Raw genomic sequence first — 19,144 nt, 5'->3', positions numbered from 1 at the left:
CTGCATTTGCCAAAGATCTAGCTTCTATATATCACAGAGATTAGACCCCCACCATGCCATTTGCAGAGTATGTGAGGTTGCCTCTTCACTCTTAACTTTTTCTTACGGTATTTAGGGGAACTTCAGTAACAGCCACTGTCGACGACGGCAGTTCTTATATCGGCACCGTCAAGAGCTTCCAGGTAACTAGTCTGGAGATTTCCCTTACAAACCGACTCATGAAGCTTACCACTCTCAAAGAATGGAAGATACGTTGTCGAGATCGTAAAAGGAGACGTCACGGAGGTCGTCGACGTCGATGAATCAAAGGTGAAGGAGTTCCACATGATGATGTCAAACAAGAGCCTGTTCAACCGAATCGGTCGTTAGAGCACGTGTATGTCACCGTTTAACACGATATATATTACGGCGAAAGCTTAAGCCCGCAATGGTACTCTCCGATATTTATGCCCAAGCACTGAATTCATGAGCTTAGTGTTCAATAAACAGTACAACAATTCCGTAACCATCCCGTGACATGCCCTGCAGCTCTGCATAAACTATTAGGTGCTTTCTAATCAATCTGATACGACTTGTTAGGTGACAGATAACCACATTGCTATCGTATGCCCCTCCAAAAAATTTACAGCCAAACTCACGCCTTTAGATTCTCTAAACGAGGCTTGATATAATAATTCTGTTTGCAATAAAAATGCTAAATAAAGAGTTATACATACCAGCTTAGGGGGATGGACCAGTGAGGCGTGGTAGGTTGTAGCTGGGAATAGCCGGATATTAGTTATCTTGGCTCAAAGTCTCCCATGTAGGATTCTATCCCTGCAATACAACGGCTTGGCTAAATTTGCCGATGAATGGCCTGTAGTATGGAGTACTACGGAATGCATCAAGATGACCTACTCCAATTAAAGGCTTCGCTAATCGGCGGTCGATAATTGGTTGTTGCCAGCTGGTGACAAGCTGGTCTCAATATGTGGGTGATTAGCATAGATGGGTTTGTTCTACAGTTCAAACAAATCTCCGGTTTATTATGCTGGGGGACAGGTTGGGCCGCAACCACAAGTCATTGCAGTCTCACATTCTCAGGGTGCCGCGGCTCTATAATACAGTCAAAAAGAATATATTTTGAATAAATAAATAAAATAAATATTAAAATACAATATATTGATACAGGAGATACCCCGTAGATATCTGTATTTTCCCTGTATACATATGAAATAAAGGATTGTGGAAAGTCAGTCCTTCACAACTAATGTTTTAACCTAATAAGTAGCTGATCCCTACGTGCCCATGAACTCTGCAGGCTGCCATGTTACATGGGGGTTTCAGGTTCGCCACATATGATCAGTTCGACAACACGAGCCTAGTGTCGATTTAAGAGGAGCATCGCGCCTCCTTGGATAAAAACAACATTAAAATGGATGGTCTGAAAGCTGGTCGGGTGATTGGATAATAACCTTCAGCCGCACCCTCGCTTTGTAGTTGGGCCCTTGTCAAGCTGGCAAGGCCACGTGGAGAAAGGCGTTTTTTGTATGCTCTTTGGCATTATTCGTCGCTTGGTTGATCTGGGGGCTGTGCTAAAATGTCGAGCCACGACGAGACGATATGATCCTCCTGAGGCGAAGCGGCTGAATGAACACGCGTAAATATGTATTCTCATGAGGCCTTCAGCTTTCCACCTCGATAACTCAACGCCTTCGGGCTTGTGTATGTTTTTGTTCTCTTTGTTCTCATAGAGAAGCACATCTCTTCATGCCATAATGTCAACCGACCAGCGCCATGGGGCGGCCGCCCATTCCTCTCAGGAGAGCGTGTTGATGTTGCGCCGCCTCGTGGAAGCGCTCCCCGATGACTACCAGGAAAGATTCAGAGAGTGCACTACCGGCGATAAGGTGCTGGAGAGTCTCAAAGACTATGGAACGGCGTGGAACACTCGCAATCGTCGACTCGGTACCTTCATTCGGGTGATGAAGCCGTTCTTCACCGCCATGGATGTGTTTGTCTCATGCGACCCGATGCATGCTGCGACATTATGGGGCACTCTTCGGGTGGTCATTGCCGTGTGTTAGACTCTACAAATTGATTCGCAACGAATTAAATATCTAACAATATTAGCTTGGAATCACATTCAATGAGTTCTTGGACAAGGTAACTTCTGGCCTTGAAAAGCTGGCAGCCGAAATTGAGTACACAACTAAACTCAATTCCCTCTTTCAAGAGCTGGAACGGAGAAGATACCGAGAGATGGAAGATATAATTAATGAAGAACTTAATAAGAGAATGCAAGAGGGATGGCGTGAAAACGAGCTGAAGGAGAAAAAGGGTGAGATGAGGGAGGAGCTGAGTGTGGCAGCGCGGACAGCGATTCAAGAGGATTTGGAACAACTCGCAAAGTCCTCGCCACGCACTCAGGTATTACTGCAAGATATATTCGAAGAGATTCTTGAATTCTTGATGGGTGTATTCAGAATATTTTACCATCCAGATGGAAGTGAGTATAGTAACGCCGCAAGGACTGAGCATACCATTAAGTGTACTAGGATCGAAAAACGCACTGCGCGTCGTTGCCAAGGCGGTTTGGCAACCGTTCCGATTCGATGAGGCCATATCACGAATGAAAGACCTTAAGGAGCGAATGAATATGGAGATTGTACTGCTAAATCTGAAGTTGTCAAAAGATGCAAAAGATATTGCAGAAGCCAACAAGCTGGAAGCAGCGGCTGAGAGTACTAGGGCAAAGAAGAGAGGCGACAAATTCGACAAGTCTCTGAGCAAACTGGAACAAATGGCCGAAAAGGAAGCAAGATGTACTAAACCCCCATTCGGAAGAGATATTCACCGCCGCCTTCTTGCTAACTTAATGGCAGATACATTTCTCCATCGAGCCCGCGAGTGGCTGGACCCACCCCCCTTTGCAGACAGATACGAAGATGTAGCATCTCAGTGCATGCCAGGAACCACAAGCTGGCTCCATGAACACACGATTTTCCGCGCTTGGCTGCAAGATGACAAAAAGGCTTCCGGAGGAAGCTTATGGGTGCGTGGTACGTAATGTTTAGGTTCAACGCTATGAATTTTTTACAATGCTAACTAGCCAAGGCAATCCTGGCTCAGGAAAGTCGGTTCTAGCAGCATCCACCATCCAGGAGCTGAAAGGGCTCAGGTCGTCAAATCCAGTTTGCTATTTCTTTTTTAACTCAACCCAGGAGATTATCCCCAATACCTCCTCGACGGCCTATCGAGCATTGCTCTCTCAGATTCTACAATACAAGATAAACGATGATCAATTAAGAGAAACACTCGAGTTTGCCATGTATTTTCAGTCTCCCGGTCAAAAGACAGCAAACGAAGAAAGAAATCGATGACCTTATGGAGCTGTGTTTGCACTCGGATGACAGCATTTATCTCGTGCTGGACGGACTCGACGAGTGTGAAAATTCGAGAGAGCTTGTTGAGAAGCTGAGGCTACTTGCAGCTCAACAGACCACCCGGCTGGCTTTATTTTGTAGGCCGACTTTAACATGGCTTTCCAAGAGAATTTCGAGTCTACAAATAATCAGCATCGGTTTATCGAATAAGGACGATATTCAGCGCTATCTTCGACAGTCGTTGAAAGACATGAAGAACGAAGGTCTTCTGGCCAAGTCGCTGGACTACAAAGAGGTTGCCAAAATGTTGGCACGACGGGCTGACGGTATGTTTCTATGGGCTAGATTGATGGTCACTTATCTGAATTCGCCGGCACTCTATCCTGCGCAACGCACGCAAGCAATTAGCGAGATGGACAATCCGGAAGGTTTGGAAGTGATGTATGAGCGAATCCTGCGTCTCATTGAGGGAAGTAACAAGGCCATGCACAGGCTTGCTGGCCAAAGCTTTCTCTGGCTCTCATATGGGAAGCGTCCTCTGATACCCGCGGAGCTTGAGAGCGGCCTCGTCCCATTCGACGCAAAGCCTAATGAGGAGGAGGATTGGAAGTTACCGGAATTTGACGATGTCATTGTGAGGGCTTGCGGAGGACTCGTTGAGCTTAGTCCAAAGTCTATTGAGTTCTTGGGGAACACTTTTCGTCCACTTCGATTTATCCACGCATCGGTAAAGGAATACTTTGCCAATTCTACATCAACATCGAGCAAGGGGTTAATTCCGCCACCTCCAGTTATCGCTCACGCACGGTTGGCGACGATGTGTCTTAAATACCTGACGTATCGCGTCCCATCTCAGCCTCTCTCCGGAAAACTTGGGCATAATTCCGTTCCCAATGATCTTTGGTCAGCCTTTCCGTTCAGCAACTATGCTATGGTCAGGTGGACATCCCACCTGGAGCTCACTATACAGGGTAGCGACAACGGAGAAGCAAAGCCCGAATTGCAGCTTCTATTCTCAGCTTTAGAGCAGTTCTTCGCGCAGCCAAAAGTGCTAATGGCCTATATCGAAGGCTGTTATACCTATGGTGAAGCCCCAAATGCCAAGTCTCTTCGTCTTTGGGGACAAAAGGGCACATTATTCACCTCATCAAATCCAGAAGTCGATATTCGCACGATAACTGTTGAATTCAGCTATTTCCTTGAGAAGCTGGAGAGCAATTGGGGAAGAACTCTACGGGATAACCCTGCCAGTATTTGGGAAGAAGTTACCGCCTTTACACCAAGTCCCCTTCTTCCAAAACATGGCGGTATTTCCGTTCGTTCGTTAGTGCCGACTCCATCTAAAAAGGCTGGGCTGTCTAAAGAGCCAATCAACCGTCTCACGCAAGTGACTTCTGACGGGCTACACCATGCCATTTTAAGTGTTTATACCTCAGAGTATGTCTTGTGCGTTGTTGCGAATTTATCCACTTAACTGATCCATCAATAGGAAATTCGAGCTTCACGATAAGAAGACCCAGGCTGATAAGCTATGCGAAGACAAATCTTTCTCTCATGGATGGGTTGTTCGCTATGATATCAGACGGCTAAGTGATCAGCACATTGTTGCTTCGTTGGAAATACCCCTTGCGGAATTCGATGTGTGGACGCGGCTGTGTGAGACGTTGCTTTGTGGCTCTGTCCAAATTCCCATGTCAGTCAGCCGAGATTCCCGATTTTTTACGGTCATGAAAAATCTCTACCATGTCAAACTTGAAGGGAATAAATTGCGATATACTTCGCACAACCTGCCGATCGAACTTAACACCTTACGCAAGACAGACAGTAACACAGAGCGTGAGTCCCACAGCCGGGGGAAACCCCAAGAAGAATTGACCTACAGAGATTTCTCGCGATATAATACGGATCATCTGAGGCGTGTGTCACTCTATTGGATATATCTTGACGACTATGAGGAGAATTTATGCTATACATCCCAAGAGCGAGCCTCTCCGGCTCATCTCAGAGTGTTCAAGATCAAGGTGTCATCCCTGAACGAACTTCACTTGGACACGACGGAAGTCGCGGAGCGCCTTTTTTGGACCAGAGGCATTAGTACACATTACGAGGATCGCGACAACAAAGAATTTGAGATGTGCTTCCATCCGTTCTTGCCTATCATAGTCTATGCCTCTGCCAAAGGAACGTATGTCTGGAACTTTAACACGAGTAAGGCTAATTTCCATCGTGAGTACCTGCCTAGTTAAATACTAATTACACTAGGTATATCAATAAAAGTTGGCCATGGGGCGAATGAAGTGGCTTTCCTCTCGTGTTCAGAAACAGGCGAATCCTGTATTCTGACACCGAGTGGCCAACGTCCTGAGATCATCCCAATCCAGTCTGCCCTATCGGCTACAGGAATATCTGATGAGGGTCTTCATCCTAAACCCAAGGAGAAGAAAGATAATGAGCAATTGCTTCTCTTGGATGGTTCTGCAGTAGCACCACCGGAGGAAAACAGAATCACAACGAAAGATTGGGCGCTGGCGAATGTGATGTCCGGACAAGGAAAACCATTGACCAGCAGCAACATGATTGTAGGATCTAATGGCATTACAAAGCATGTCTCTGTAGTGAACTCCGGCCTTACAACTAGTCTTCATCTATGGAACGGAGATGGCCGAGATGAATCTATGGTTCTCACACGGCTTCCGAATTCCGAAGGCGCCGACTCAGCGAAAGTTAGTGTTATCAGATCAGTCAAAGAGGACGAACCGATCCAGATTATCGTGGATAAGTCGGCAGATACTTGGAGCAAGATTACTAAGACTGAACCCGCAGCATTTCCGGTGATGGTTGAAAGAGACATTCGAAGCTTTTCTACCCAGACAACCGTTAATGAAAGTGGTCGAAATGAACATGCAGCACTTCCTGGGCTAGTCGAAGGACGTTCCTCCGCTCAAACCACCGACAATGGCAATGTATTAGCTGCGGATACGTATAATGAGATGCCTCATGCTAGGCTTGCCGTATCTTCTATGCAAGACGTAGGAGACGTTCACGGTTCTCCTGGGCGAACTACTACCAACGCGGATGATACATCCTCAATTCAAGCGACGAATGAACATTCTACGAAAAATGTGCGAAGGGACCCGTTGAAGAAGATTTGGGGAAAGAGAAAATGTTTATAATGTGTAATAATTAAAGAGTAGATTCCCAGAGTTCATATCAAAAGCGAATTTAACATGTGATTAAATGGAATGAAGTAAGAAGTCGGCTGGTCTCCTAACAAGCCAGGTATTGTAATCACGGACTCAACGGACGGACGCCATCTCTTGTGGAGCGGCTTGGTCAGCTACACCTAGTCCGACACCATGTGGTTCATTTCCATCCTGCCCTGTACGTCGATCGAGACTTGCAACTTGACTTGTAGATACGAAGTTGTGATGAAGCTTTCCTAAATTGACCTTTCCGAAGAGAACGCAGAAGTCGACGTCTGCGTATTCGACGCCTGTGTAGCTGGTATTTTAACCGTTGATAGTACATCTGTATCACGAGGTTTGCGTGACGAGGGCGTATATTAGATTCGCTGAAGTGTGTATGGAGCTGACGGAATTCATCTAATTCCCCCTCGATCTCTTCATCTAAAGCATCGAGAGAAAATTGGAAGAATAACAACTGGTTTTTTTTAGTGACAATAGCAATGGAGTTCTTACGTGCTTCGAAAATCCCAGGCCGATAATCTGGGGGAAGCCAGAGTACTGGCTCCTGTCGCCTAAAAATCCACGCTTTCTCATATGCACTGAGCTCAAGCGCTGGTATCTCACAGCTGTATCCCAGTAGTAAGTCCAGACGAGGGACAGTGACTGGTCTCCCACTATCCCAAGTCGGTTTTAAAATAGAATAAATCATTGCAGGCTCCAATGGCCATCCTGCCACCCATTCCTCAAGTGTTAAGAGACATACGCCTGTAAATGCATCCCAAATCTTAAAAGTACCCTTGCGTGATAGGGACGACAGTAATGTGCTGCCTGGTGAAAACCCTATCAGCGAAGTCGAATGGAAATCGAGGATGGTATATAAACAACTTTCTGCTGTTAAATCCCAGATCTTAAGCGTTCCATCGTCTGATGCTGAGGCCAGGTGAGTAGCACTTGGAGAAAACACCATTGATCGCACAGTCCCTGTGCAGCCCCGGAGTGTCCACAGGCGTACACCTGTGGCTGGATTCCAAACACTTATAATACTGTTACAGCCTGCTACAGCAACTTGCGTGTCGTCTAGTGAATAAACAATGAGATCGACTTCGTCTGACATCGGAAGCGTTCGAAGACAGGCACCCGTGGCTGGGTCCCAGATCCTGACTAATTTCTCAGTTGATCCTGATGCTAGCCATCTACCATCATGCGAAAATGTCATTGTGAGAATTCGATCGTCCGATGGCGAAGAGCTCCCTGGCAGCTGGGGAGATATACCAGCAGACATATCCCAAACTTTGGCTATGGTGTCACCAAATGCTTTTGACGCTAGCCGCAAACCATCCGGAGAATAGGCGAGAGAATCGACAGAAGTACCTTCATGGCCCCGAAATGTTTGCAGGCATTCACCAGTGGCAACATCCCAAACATTGATATCTGTAATATCTGCTGATGCCAGCCGCATACCATCAGGGGAGAAAGCCATAGCTTTTCCGAACGATAGACGAGGGATAGGATTTTCTCTGAGTGTCAGCATGCATTCACCAGTGACAAGATCCCAAACGCTAGTGACACCTTCCTTCCCATAAAATAGTGCCAGTCGCATACCATCGGGTGATAATGATACCACGTTGACGTTTGTATGGCTTAAATTGGCGTCTACATCTGTAGTTATGCTCTGTATGCATTTGCCGGTCGCAAAGTCCAAAACCCTGAGGGTTGAAGTTCCCTCGACCCACGACAATATCTTGGCACGAAAGTTTCGATCTGTGACAGCTGATGCGCGCGTATCGGTTCCTGGATTCCGTCGTCCAGGTATACCGCCACTGGATGTCGCGTCCAACTGTGCGCAATTCGATGGAAATACAGCTGCTATGAATATTTCCCCAGAGTGACTAGAGTGTGTCTGTAAGACTGTGTTTGTAGCAAGATCGTGAATATTGATGGTTTCCTCGCCCATAATGGCTAGGCGTGCGCCATCTGCTGAAAAGCCCACGCTAAAAGGATAACTTAGATCGCTATCCACTGTCTTGAGGTGAATGCCTGTATTCAGATCCCAAATCTCTATTTTCGTTGAAGTATCGTTGCAAATCTCCCAACGGACCAATGCCAATTGGGTATTGTTTGGTGAGAAGAACACTTTGCCTTGAAGTGTCCGTAAACACGCTCCGGAGGTCAAATCCCAAATCTTGACAGCATGTTGTGTGCTTATCGCTAGCATTGTACTATCCGGCGAAAATACCACTGAAGTAAACAGACATTCCTCACTCTCAAATGTTTGTATGCATGGACTCCAATTTGGCTCCATCTTGGGTTTAGCGATGATCCATTTTGCGCATTGCGTTGCTTCAAACATCTTTCTTGATATACTTTCGCTAGGACTGAAAAGGATGGCTGAAATATAAATTTGCAGAGGAAAGGCCTCAATTGCGGTCCTATGCGCACATACGAATCGATAGACGTCTCTCGTCAGTTCCAGTATTCTTTTCGGTTTTTTCTTTATCTAGAGCATTGTTTAGACAATCTTTTGCAAGAATCCATCCTTCTTAAAGTCGCGGTAAGGTTGACATACCAATACCCCTGACGTTATCATGGGGACAGAATTGAATGGCTGCTGATGATATACATCGTTGTCTGCGTTTTGCGAATCAGGGACCCCGACGGTTTGATCACCATTGTTCCCAACTCTGCAATAATCTGCGATTAGGTTTCGCAGTTTATGAATGGCAATTGCCGCCTGGGGAGCTAATTTTAACAGTGTCATGGCCTCTAACCAATACAGCGACTTTTTAAGAAACGAGTGAAGTATTCCATCATCTTCAAGCCATTCTTGATCTTGAAATTGTGGAGATTGGCTGTAGTAAAATAGATGTTCGACCCAAAACACACAGCAATACTCCTTCGATGCTAAGGGGTTCGGATTCGGTGGAATGATTTCATCCACGTGTTTCCCTGGGGATCTGATATGATAGATATTGCGTCGAAGGGTTCTATCCATTTCATTAAGGCAAATCTCAAACAAGAGTGTTGGTACTCAATGCCTCTAGGGAAAATGCTGGTAGCCCCATTCTGAACCAGATAGTCTTTAACAGATTGGTGGATAATGTATATGGTATCATCCGTAATTGATATGAATGATCCACAGGTCTTAGTCAAGTATTTCATATCACCTGGAAGATATCTAGTCTTAGCGTTGACTAACTGTGAGCTGGCGAGTATATATAATTCATCAACATGAAGCGGCCGCTCGGCGGAAGTAATTGTCGCCAGTAAAACCAGGCAGGCTTCTTTGTCCTTTCCCCATCCTTTCTTCGAACGATTCAATATTTCATCGTAAAGGCTTTCTAGATCATCCGGCATTTCTTTCAAAATACTTTCGATATGCGGACGGCCAGCATCTCTCAGTTGCTGGACGACGAGATTTACCCACAAAAAGGTGCCATTTGCCTTTGTTTTCAGTGAGTTAATAGTTGTATGACGAAGAGCCGCGTCATCTTCAAGTGCCTCAATGTCTCGAGCACAGCGATCGATATATATATCGACAGCCTTGGAGATGTGCTTTGAATTACCTTTTAACTCTAACATCAACCTTTTATGAGATTCGATCGACTTCAAACATCGTTCTATTTCCTTCTCGTTTCGACTAGACACTAACCACTTGATTTTGTCACTCGTTTTAACAATCAACTCGAGGAGTACTTTTCGTGATTCCTGCTGTTGACACTCATCGAGGGCATCAACAATGCAAGTAAAATCTGTCATGCATGGGTCTTCCATAATTGCTGTGAAAATCTTGCAGAGAGAAACCCATGCATTAGGCCCTTCTAAGTGACCTTTTGGTTCCATTTCAGTTTGTTTTCGGATATGTGAAAGAAGCCTTTGATTTCGACGAAGGACCGAGTAAATCAAGCCTTTGACAACAGCAGTAGCTGTATTAATTCTGGTGTCTGTACCTTGGCAGAAGAAGTACGCAAACTTCTCTTGTGACTTGGAATTATTTTCCAATTCGTTGATAATTCCACACACAAGCATTGTTTTGCCTTTTCCGGGGTCACCTTTGATCCAAAAAACACCACTGTTTCTCGTATCCCGCCATGTCTTAAAATCGGGATGCTCTAGGATCCAGCAAAAGGATTCGTATATGAAGGGGCCCTTAGATGCAAGGATTCGTTCTTTGTCATCGATAGGGTTCGTTTTGCTGATTTCTTGGAGGAATATATTATCGGCATTCCGGTCGCCTTCAGAAGTGGTCAGTATGGCCGGGCTAGACATCATCGTTATCGTACAGAGCCTCTACCATTATTGACAATGGTCATATCTCCTAAAATCAACTTTGCATCATTTCCAAAAGAGTTTCCCAAAATCTGTCTCATAGTGGCCATTTTCTATAATGGTTGTAGACGCTTAATGATGTTGATGGGAAGAATATCAGACACCAGCCCGCATGCTCAAAGTGATGGCGAGAGCTCCGTACATTGGGCATATTTGGGCACGTTAGGCACATTTTTACGCATTAAGTAAGCACTAACGAACCAATTAAAGTCCTCTTCTCTTTTACAGATTTTTTAGAAGCTGAAGTAGCATAAAATCACCGGTATTAAATTCTTTTCTACACAACGGCTATGTATGCTCGGTTTGTAGATATATTACTGTATTGACATTAATGATACAGTCGGCATTCGTTGTTGTGTTGTATAATCAACGTATTTCACATCATAGCACGAAGTGCGCGTGCTATGTCTTCTACAATGAATATATTAGCTTTTGAAGAACAATACCGATAAAAAATATTAGTATGGTTTTGGAATTTCCACGACTCAGGGCCGTGTGTTCGTTCATTTGGAAAATAGGTAGTACGGATGTAGAAAGTCTATAAAGAGTAATACTAGAAGGCCGACGCTCAAAGTCGTTATGAAGTAGCTACTAGCTGTGGTGAAGTGACTAATATCCAGTAATAGTATAGATGAAGTGTTCCTAGTCGCTGACCACACAGGAAGGTAAACATGTCCGTCTGTTGCTGCTGATTTTTACTGTTGAATATCTAATCGTTGGTGGTACCTCTCCACATATGCTTCATCATTTCAAGAGCTGCTTGGCCACCAATATCTCCCGTAATAATGCTCGAGTCACTACCCATTGTGTTATGATGGACTGTTGAAGTACCGTTGAACGAAGAAACATAACCAGGCTCAACCCCAATATTGCCAGTAAAAATGTTCAGCCTGCTTGTTGCAGTGTTTTCATACACTGAAGCTCTGCTAAACTCTTTCAATACCTGATTGTTTGGTTTCTGCCAGGCGCGCTCCTTGAATGCTTTTACATCAGACGGCTGAAGAGATATAGCTCCATTGAAGTCTAATGTGATATGTGTTAGTCTCTCTAGGTATAATCAAGATGAAAACAAAAATGTTAGCAGCAAATAGCATACCTCTCTCTTGAACTTTCTGTTGTGCTTGCAGGAAATCCATCAGCGCCAAATTCTTTTGGAGCACTTTCTTCACTCTTTCGTTAATATCGCTGAGGGTATTGAATTGCACAAGATAGCCATCCTCTTGGCTACCTGAAAGACCGACAGCGACCCCCAATATTTGCGAAGAAGCTTGTTGTAACGCCTTATCAAACCGAGTGTGGATCCCTTTTAGCTGCTCATTGAAAGAGGTGGCTTTCAAAATGCTCGGTAATCGGTGGGATGCCACTTTGATAAGCCCGTCAAAAATTAAATCCGATTCTCGGGCAAGAGAAAGAACAGTTTTCACTTCGTTTCGAACGGCGTCTGTTTGGAGTACACTGTTATCTCTAACCAGTGCCAAAACACTCTCAGCGGTTGTGAGTTGCTTCACGACAGTGTCTAAAGCCTTTGGACTTCCTAGAGTTTCCCTTGTACTTCGTGCATGTTTGATCTTATTGAGTGCATCATTGATAAATTCCGTAGTGGTATTCATGGTAGTTGTGATGACAGATGAAACCTGTAGATCATTAGCTGTAAAGTAGCTATAAGGGGAGTAAAGGATTAAAGCTCAGCGCACCATTTTGATTGTAGTTGATATTACTTAATGGCTTTTGGTATTGGGGCTGCCCTTATATTATGATTGACTTGACCGCCTAGGCTATGTAATTGCGTAAATACCTCTATGTACCTACCCATGTAAGATTACAAGACTATGCCGGATTTTCTCTACAGCACCTACAGCATCATTGTTCAGATCGATAAACCTATATGCATATCGTCGCCCGAGATTAGCAACCGAATGAGGCTTGTTATACCAATCTCAGCCTAAAGACAGGGATCCATTATTGGGCTCATGTACGAAGTATTAGCCCGACGTGTTGCTGCCTGGGCGAAAGCCTTGGATATCTCCGGTGGCTGTATGGAGCATATTAGTACATATATGTGTATACCAATGGACCCATATATTGCTGTATCACATGCTGACCTACGCGCACCACACTCTACTTGCCCTAGATAGTGGTAAGATGCTGGTTATAATGACGGTGTACAACAAGCTTGTAGTCTGGAGGTTGCATTTGAGGAAGAGAAGCGATGTTGTCTCCACACCAGTCATTACTCTGTGTTCGGCTGCAAAACTATGTAATAGACACTTCATCTACATGAGCCTTGCGTAGAGCCTCAAGCAGCCAGGCTGAGTTTAGGCATCCATCGGGCCATGAGGATATCCCCACCCGCGGAATTATCATTTGGAGACTGACCTCATAGAACAACGACAATTTGCAGATACGGCCAAGAAATATCCAATGAATGATGCAGTTGTCATCACCGAGATGATGTCAAGCTATGAATCCTGCAAAACGTGGCCCAATCGTAACTACAGCGTTATTGACTTCTATGCCATCATGACATTCTGTTGGGCATCTATGCTAACTTGATGTACTAAGCTAGACAATCCATATTTCATTGGTAGGATGCCTAATTCATTGTAGGATGTCCATTTTCGCACATGAGGCTGAGATTTACCCCGCGAAGACGTAGCCGTTCCGCCGAGATCGTGCGATGCAGTATCTCCGATTGCAATGGCGTGCTGAAATCTGAACGATAAACTCCTCTACATTTGCAGTGGCGTTCATTGAAGATGGATACCTGCCACTTGTAAAACCCAACTATAATCTACAGGCGAATATGGAATATTTGCCCCTGGAGGTATCAATGTAAAGAAAAGTTTCAAGGACGGTAGAAGTACTCACATTAAGCCGAAATTGTTTAGCCAGACGCGCCATTGAGCTGGAGATAATCCAACTGACACGAGAATCCAATAACGGCAAGGCAGACATCATAGGGAGAAATCCACGCTTATATATACATAGAAATTAATAGATCTGAATATTCAGCTCATTAATCAAGCGACCCGCCATCGGTTGTGCTTCGTCAGTTCCCGTGGAGCTATGGCTAACACCGAACAGGCTCACACCGGAGAACATCGTTTCCGAATTTTGGAATAAACAGTGTATTAAAAAGATTCTTCATCCCTAGCCAGCAAATATGGAGATCAGATCGAGGTATTCCACTGCATCCAGGCAGATTATGGACGATGACAAGTCATATGACCCGGAGTTATTATCTCCACCGCAGATATTTTGCCCACTGAGATATAGGATAAATCAGGAAGGTGTTCATTGTGTTTAGCGCCGATGCGATTGAAGAGAGGTCTTTGACATGATTATGGATACTAGAGGTTTTCTTTTGACTGGTACCAAGAAAGGGGAGTTTGTTCAATCCTCATCAAATACTTACCTGTTGAATGTTGGGATGTTATATCCTTTCCACGAATATAAAGCTAACTGATATCATTGCATAAACAGATCGTCAAAGTGATTCATAGTTAGCCACCTGGGTAGGAATTTCACAAGTGACATGGTATGATTTAACATGCCATGAAGTCGGAAGCTCTCCGATAGTTTTCCATACATACATCAAATCTTATTAAATATATAGCATCCTGCACGAGTAGTACAATCAATTTTACCAGTATTCTTCACGATCTAAAGACTGGGGATGCGAGATGATGCAGTAAAAGGTTTGTAGAACCGTGTTTGAATCTAGTTCTTGGTCAAGGGGAAATCTCGCCGAGAACATGTATTCTTAAATTACCATCAACAGAAAATTTCAGTTTAATCGATGAATAGACTTGTGTACGCTGATCGCAGTAGTATATCAAGCTTATATCTTGTTTATGATCAAGAGTTTAATTAAAATATTGCTAATGCGGTGTCTCGGAGGTATTAGTCTATCTCCTGTAAGCATTTGGCTTCTCTGTCCAAGAGTGACATATCAAAATTAGACAGGAGGCACCCTTTGCTCATAAATACATATGCCGTATAAGTAATTATTGTTAATCTATGTCTCTGATTCCGGCCTTGTCCGTGGAATGACACCTCATCTTGCCATGCGGAGTGCGTTCGGCCGTATCCGCGGAATAGCTTATGACGCGCACTTATGCATTGGGTCCGGCCTCATCCGCGGAATCAGCCCTATTTCCTTCAACCTTTTACAGAAATTATGACAAATGTTATAGTGCAATTATGACTTTTCTGAGCATGGAATCGCTACGATAAGCATTAATTAAGTAAGTCGAAATGAAGATCATTTTTTCAAGGGTGAAGCAAGTCTCGACTCTAAGTATATAATATGTAATAGGTATCAAGAACTAAAAACTAGCTCTTTGACCTTAACAGTGTATGACCTAGAGAGGGCTCGAAAGTTTCAGTTTCATTACATACTAGATAAGAATCAGAGCATAGTGTGAACCTGGTTTATTCACTATGAAAATTACGACATTCATCCTTTCCATAGGATGGCCTATTCTCGGTTCAGCTACATCTCCATCAAAGCATCACAACAATGATGATGGCTCGCAGCTCACTAAATTTCTGACCGCTTTGACAGCCAGTCTATCCTCCAGCGCAAACATATCGACTCCTCTCTCTTCAGGCTTCGATTCATCAACGCAAAGGTGGACAGCATTCGCTAACCCCAACATCTCAATTGTTGTGCATCCTGCAACAACAGAAGACGTTGCCACCACGATCAAACTTGCAGATCAATACGAAATCCCCTTTCTAGCAACGAATCACAAGCATGGGACATCAACTGTAATGCAGAAGCTTCAGAACGGAGTGCAGATTGATATATCCGGTTTCGACAGTATTGAATTAAGCCATGATGCCTCAACAGTTTTACTAGGAGGGGGAGTTTATACAGAACAAGTTATCGATTACCTTTTTAAGCGCAATAAGATGACTGGTAAGCTAGACTCGTTCAGTATGGTACATGCTGAAATGTTTCTAATCCTTTTATTTAGCCTCCGGCAGTTGTGGTTGCGTTGGGCTTGTTGGAGCTGCTCTTGGAGGAGGTATTGGGAAGACGCAGGGTGCATTTGGCTTGATGCTTGACAACATAGTTGACGCAGTGATTGTGCTAGCAGATGGTCAGACACTGAATGTTTCTCAAAAATCACATTCTGACTTGCTCTGGGGTCTTCAAGGCGCAGGCCACAATTTTGGAGTCGTTACCCAGCTCACATACAAGGTTCACGATCTTTTCCCTGCAGATGGAAAATGGTACGTGGCGTCTTTATCATTCAGAAACGACAAATTGGAGCAAGTATTTGAACTATATAATCAATATACTGGTCCAGGGAGTGATGCGGGACTTACACTAACGATACAGCTTGGTATAAATCCTGACCTCAGCGCTGTTGAGGTGAGTCAAAGTACACCGTTTCACTATAAGATAAAATTTTGCTAATGCTGAGCTGAGCTGAGTAGCCGTCACTGAATTTGTTAATCAACTACGCTGGCTCAGAAGAACAAGCCGCTCGTTTTGCGAATCCTTTCGTACAGCTTGCCGATATCGCTAATGTCAATGCGTCCGTTCCATATTCTCAAGTTGCCTCAGTTAGTGGCACTGGTGTCGATGGTGCATTCTGCATGAATTCACCACTACGTTATCCACAGCTCCCTATCCAGCTCAACACAACACATATTCCAACAATGCGAACTATTTCCAATTTATTACGTGATGCATTCATTAGCAATCTAGGCTTTTCAGGCATTGTTGCTGTCGAATCATATGGTTGGCAGGCTGTCCAGGCTGTACCGGCAGAGTCAACTGCTTATCCTTGGCGAGGAGACCATCTCTTTGCGTGAGTATTTTCACTAGTTCTCATCATCTGGATAGGAATTTGCGGCTAACAAGCTCTAAGGTTCTTCATTGGTGGCTACCAAAATGCTAGCTTAGACGGAGTTGCCATTCAACTGGGCGAGCAGGTTAGAAAGGCCTTCCTCGACGGCAGCGGTCAAGATGAGCAACATTCATATATAAACTATGCACTCGGAACAGAATCTTTTGCAGAACTTTACGGTTATGATCTATGGCGCCAGAAGCGCTTACAAGATCTCAAAAGTAAATACGATCCGAAGAATAGGTTTTCGTATTACCATCCAATTCCTGTATGATACGGGTGTTGCAGTGCGGGTCGTATGGGCGCGACAATGGACCTACCATTATTTGAGGCCCGACCTTTTAACTAGCAACAGCTCTCTAGATGGTGACAATGTTCTCAGCTCCGGGCCATCAGGATCTCAAGATAATTCAGTCCAGCAAACTGAAGATATATGATTCAATTCTTTACACTCGTTTGGTAGCTAAGGATTCCAGTTTCAAACATAATTCACAATGCGGTTAGATTAGAATCTATAGATTCCTCCACTTGTTATTACTAGCTGCGTGATTACATTGCTCGATGCCGACCTAACTGTTCCGCCATCGTAAACTTGAGGCTTAGAGGTTTCGCCCTTACAAATGGCATCTACATTAATGCCATGGGTCACGAGTTGTTATAGAGGCCTGTATTGGGTGAGATGTTGTAAGTGGAAGAGCATGGTGAATGAGCACTTGAAATAATTTACTCTATTGCGAGTAGAGAGCTTGAAGCAAGCTAATCAAGGAAGTTGTTGTAGTTCTCAAATTACAATTACTGCTTCTGAACATTGAGCAAGATACCTAAGTGGAGCTTAATATGTAATCGATATTTTGACACATTTTTCTTAGGAGATTGTTGTAGCTCGAGGAATATAATTATATACAGTTCTCTCTTACGATGGATTCATGTACTATGATAGCCACATTGCAGCAGCTTATAATAGTAGTACGCGGGAAACAGAGTCACAATGTGAGAATCTTCTATTTAAAAAGATCTACAAAAATACTAATACCTTTCCATTCGGTCCATATGTATACATATGTATGTATGTAGAATCCCTCCTGCTATGCTTTCACTTTGAATCAAAAATTCGTTGTTTGGGCTCGTAGAGTTCTTCTAAATACTCCTGTTCCTCAACTGATAGTTTCCAATCTTTACTTGCAGCCTCGAGATATTCATTAAGCCTTTCGATCGAGTGAGCTCCTACTAGGGGCGCTGTTGTCTTCTCTTTAACCCAGACGAAAGCGACCTGAGCCATTGTCCAGCCTCTCTTCTGCGCAATTTCGTGGACTCTTTGAATTACTTGTCGATCGACATCAGTAATCGCGTAGTTTGGGTCATCCTTTTCTAGAGCTTGTCGTTTTGAGAGAGTGTCGTCATCTGTAGGTGGCAATCTAGCCAATGCTCCCCTGGCGAGTGGGGACCACGGCATAAGTGCAACTCCAGTTTCGCGAGCGAAGAAATTAAGCTCATGGTCGTCCTCACGATTCAGCAAGTTGTAATAAGACTGCATGCTGATGAACTGAGTAAGACCCTTGACAGAAGCAATATGTTGGAGTTGCACAAACTCAACAGCTCGCATCGAAGATGCCCCGATATAGCGAACTTTGCCCAGCTTAACAAGGTCATGCAGGGCAATCATTATCTATGAATTGAAATCAGCCATATAATAAGATGCCTAGATTCTTATCAACGTAGTTTACCTCTTCTTTATCTACACCACGATCCAACCGATGAAGTTGTAGGACATCGATATAGTCCATTTGTAAACGCCTGAGCGAAGCTTCAACCTGGTTAAAGATGGCAGTTCGGGACAAGCCGAAATTATTCTGAAAATCACGGTAGGTCGAAGCGTCTAGACCTCGACCAATGCGTGAACAACCGAACTCCGGTCGATCGTCCGTAAGCATATACGCCTTTGTCATAATAACCACTTGGTGTCGCGGGATATTGTATTCTTTCATAAAGCATCCTAGAATTTTCTCGCTCTCGCCTAGATTGATGTTACTCACAGCTAGGATTTGTAAAGCATCCGACATAATATTCATACCATTTGAATAGACATTGGCAGTGTCAAAGGTTTGGATACCTGCGTCCCAAGCAGCCTTCAAAATAGGCATCGCAGCTTCAGAAGAAATTGCCCAGTCTGCCCACTCTGGCGATCCAAAGCCAGCACAACCGAGAATAAATGGAGGGACTCGCAATCCTGATTTGCCCAAGTTGCGATAAGGTAGTCTAGGGATTGCTTCCAAGGCATTAGGCAGTTTGGAGTATGCCATTTCAGTCTGTCTTTGTCTCTTGTCTTTTGGCGGATTATGATAAAGGTCAAGCTACAGCTGATGGCGAATACAACGCCTTACGAGTATGGACTGGGTTTTTATAA

The 19,144-nt window shown here is 44.2% G+C and overlaps 6 protein-coding genes across 6 annotated transcripts; 3 read left to right on the top strand and 3 right to left on the bottom strand.

The window, feature by feature from the left end:
• Positions 1-53: 53 nt before the first annotated feature.
• TRIVIDRAFT_223556 (uncharacterized protein) lies at positions 54-369 on the top strand (the record flags this gene model as incomplete). The annotated part of the gene is made up of 3 exons (XM_014099582.1): positions 54-67; positions 116-182; positions 241-369. 3 exons carry the CDS (start codon positions 54-56, stop codon positions 367-369), a joined length of 210 nt encoding a protein of 69 aa, XP_013955057.1.
• A 1,388-nt stretch (positions 370-1,757) lies between these two features.
• On the top strand, positions 1,758-6,538 carry TRIVIDRAFT_69678 (uncharacterized protein; the record flags this gene model as incomplete). The annotated part of the gene is made up of 7 exons (XM_014099581.1): positions 1,758-2,057; positions 2,113-2,488; positions 2,538-3,041; positions 3,112-3,310; positions 3,396-4,802; positions 4,855-5,591; positions 5,628-6,538. The coding sequence occupies 7 exons, from the start codon at positions 1,758-1,760 to the stop codon at positions 6,536-6,538; spliced, it is 4,434 nt and encodes a 1,477-aa protein (XP_013955056.1).
• A 123-nt stretch (positions 6,539-6,661) lies between these two features.
• Positions 6,662-10,819, bottom strand: TRIVIDRAFT_202479 (uncharacterized protein; the record flags this gene model as incomplete). Its single annotated transcript, XM_014099580.1, has 8 exons — positions 6,662-6,858; positions 7,064-8,732; positions 8,994-9,047; positions 9,117-9,289; positions 9,319-9,399; positions 9,434-9,534; positions 9,747-10,455; positions 10,498-10,819. The coding sequence occupies 8 exons, from the start codon at positions 10,817-10,819 to the stop codon at positions 6,662-6,664; spliced, it is 3,306 nt and encodes a 1,101-aa protein (XP_013955055.1).
• Positions 10,820-11,341: 522 nt separating this feature from the next.
• TRIVIDRAFT_213285 (uncharacterized protein) lies at positions 11,342-12,511 on the bottom strand (the record flags this gene model as incomplete). The annotated part of the gene is made up of 2 exons (XM_014099579.1): positions 11,342-11,899; positions 11,973-12,511. The coding sequence occupies 2 exons, from the start codon at positions 12,484-12,486 to the stop codon at positions 11,586-11,588; spliced, it is 828 nt and encodes a 275-aa protein (XP_013955054.1).
• A 2,925-nt stretch (positions 12,512-15,436) lies between these two features.
• TRIVIDRAFT_115900 (uncharacterized protein) lies at positions 15,437-17,005 on the top strand (the record flags this gene model as incomplete). Its single annotated transcript, XM_014099578.1, has 4 exons — positions 15,437-15,800; positions 15,859-16,259; positions 16,325-16,701; positions 16,762-17,005. Coding segments are annotated over 4 exons (1,386 nt in total), but the record flags the coding sequence as incomplete, so codon positions are not given.
• An 828-nt stretch (positions 17,006-17,833) lies between these two features.
• Positions 17,834-19,040, bottom strand: TRIVIDRAFT_223551 (uncharacterized protein; the record flags this gene model as incomplete). The annotated part of the gene is made up of 3 exons (XM_014099577.1): positions 17,834-18,406; positions 18,465-18,754; positions 18,812-19,040. 3 exons carry the CDS (start codon positions 19,038-19,040, stop codon positions 17,834-17,836), a joined length of 1,092 nt encoding a protein of 363 aa, XP_013955052.1.
• Between the last annotated feature and the right edge of the window lie 104 nt (positions 19,041-19,144).

Source organism: Trichoderma virens (assembly GCF_000170995.1).
Source record: "Trichoderma virens Gv29-8 chromosome Unknown TRIVIscaffold_77, whole genome shotgun sequence".
Taxonomy (NCBI): Eukaryota; Fungi; Ascomycota; class Sordariomycetes; order Hypocreales; family Hypocreaceae; genus Trichoderma; species Trichoderma virens.
The sequence above is the reverse complement of the archived record's forward strand: the minus strand, read 5'-3'. Positions and strand labels throughout refer to the sequence as shown.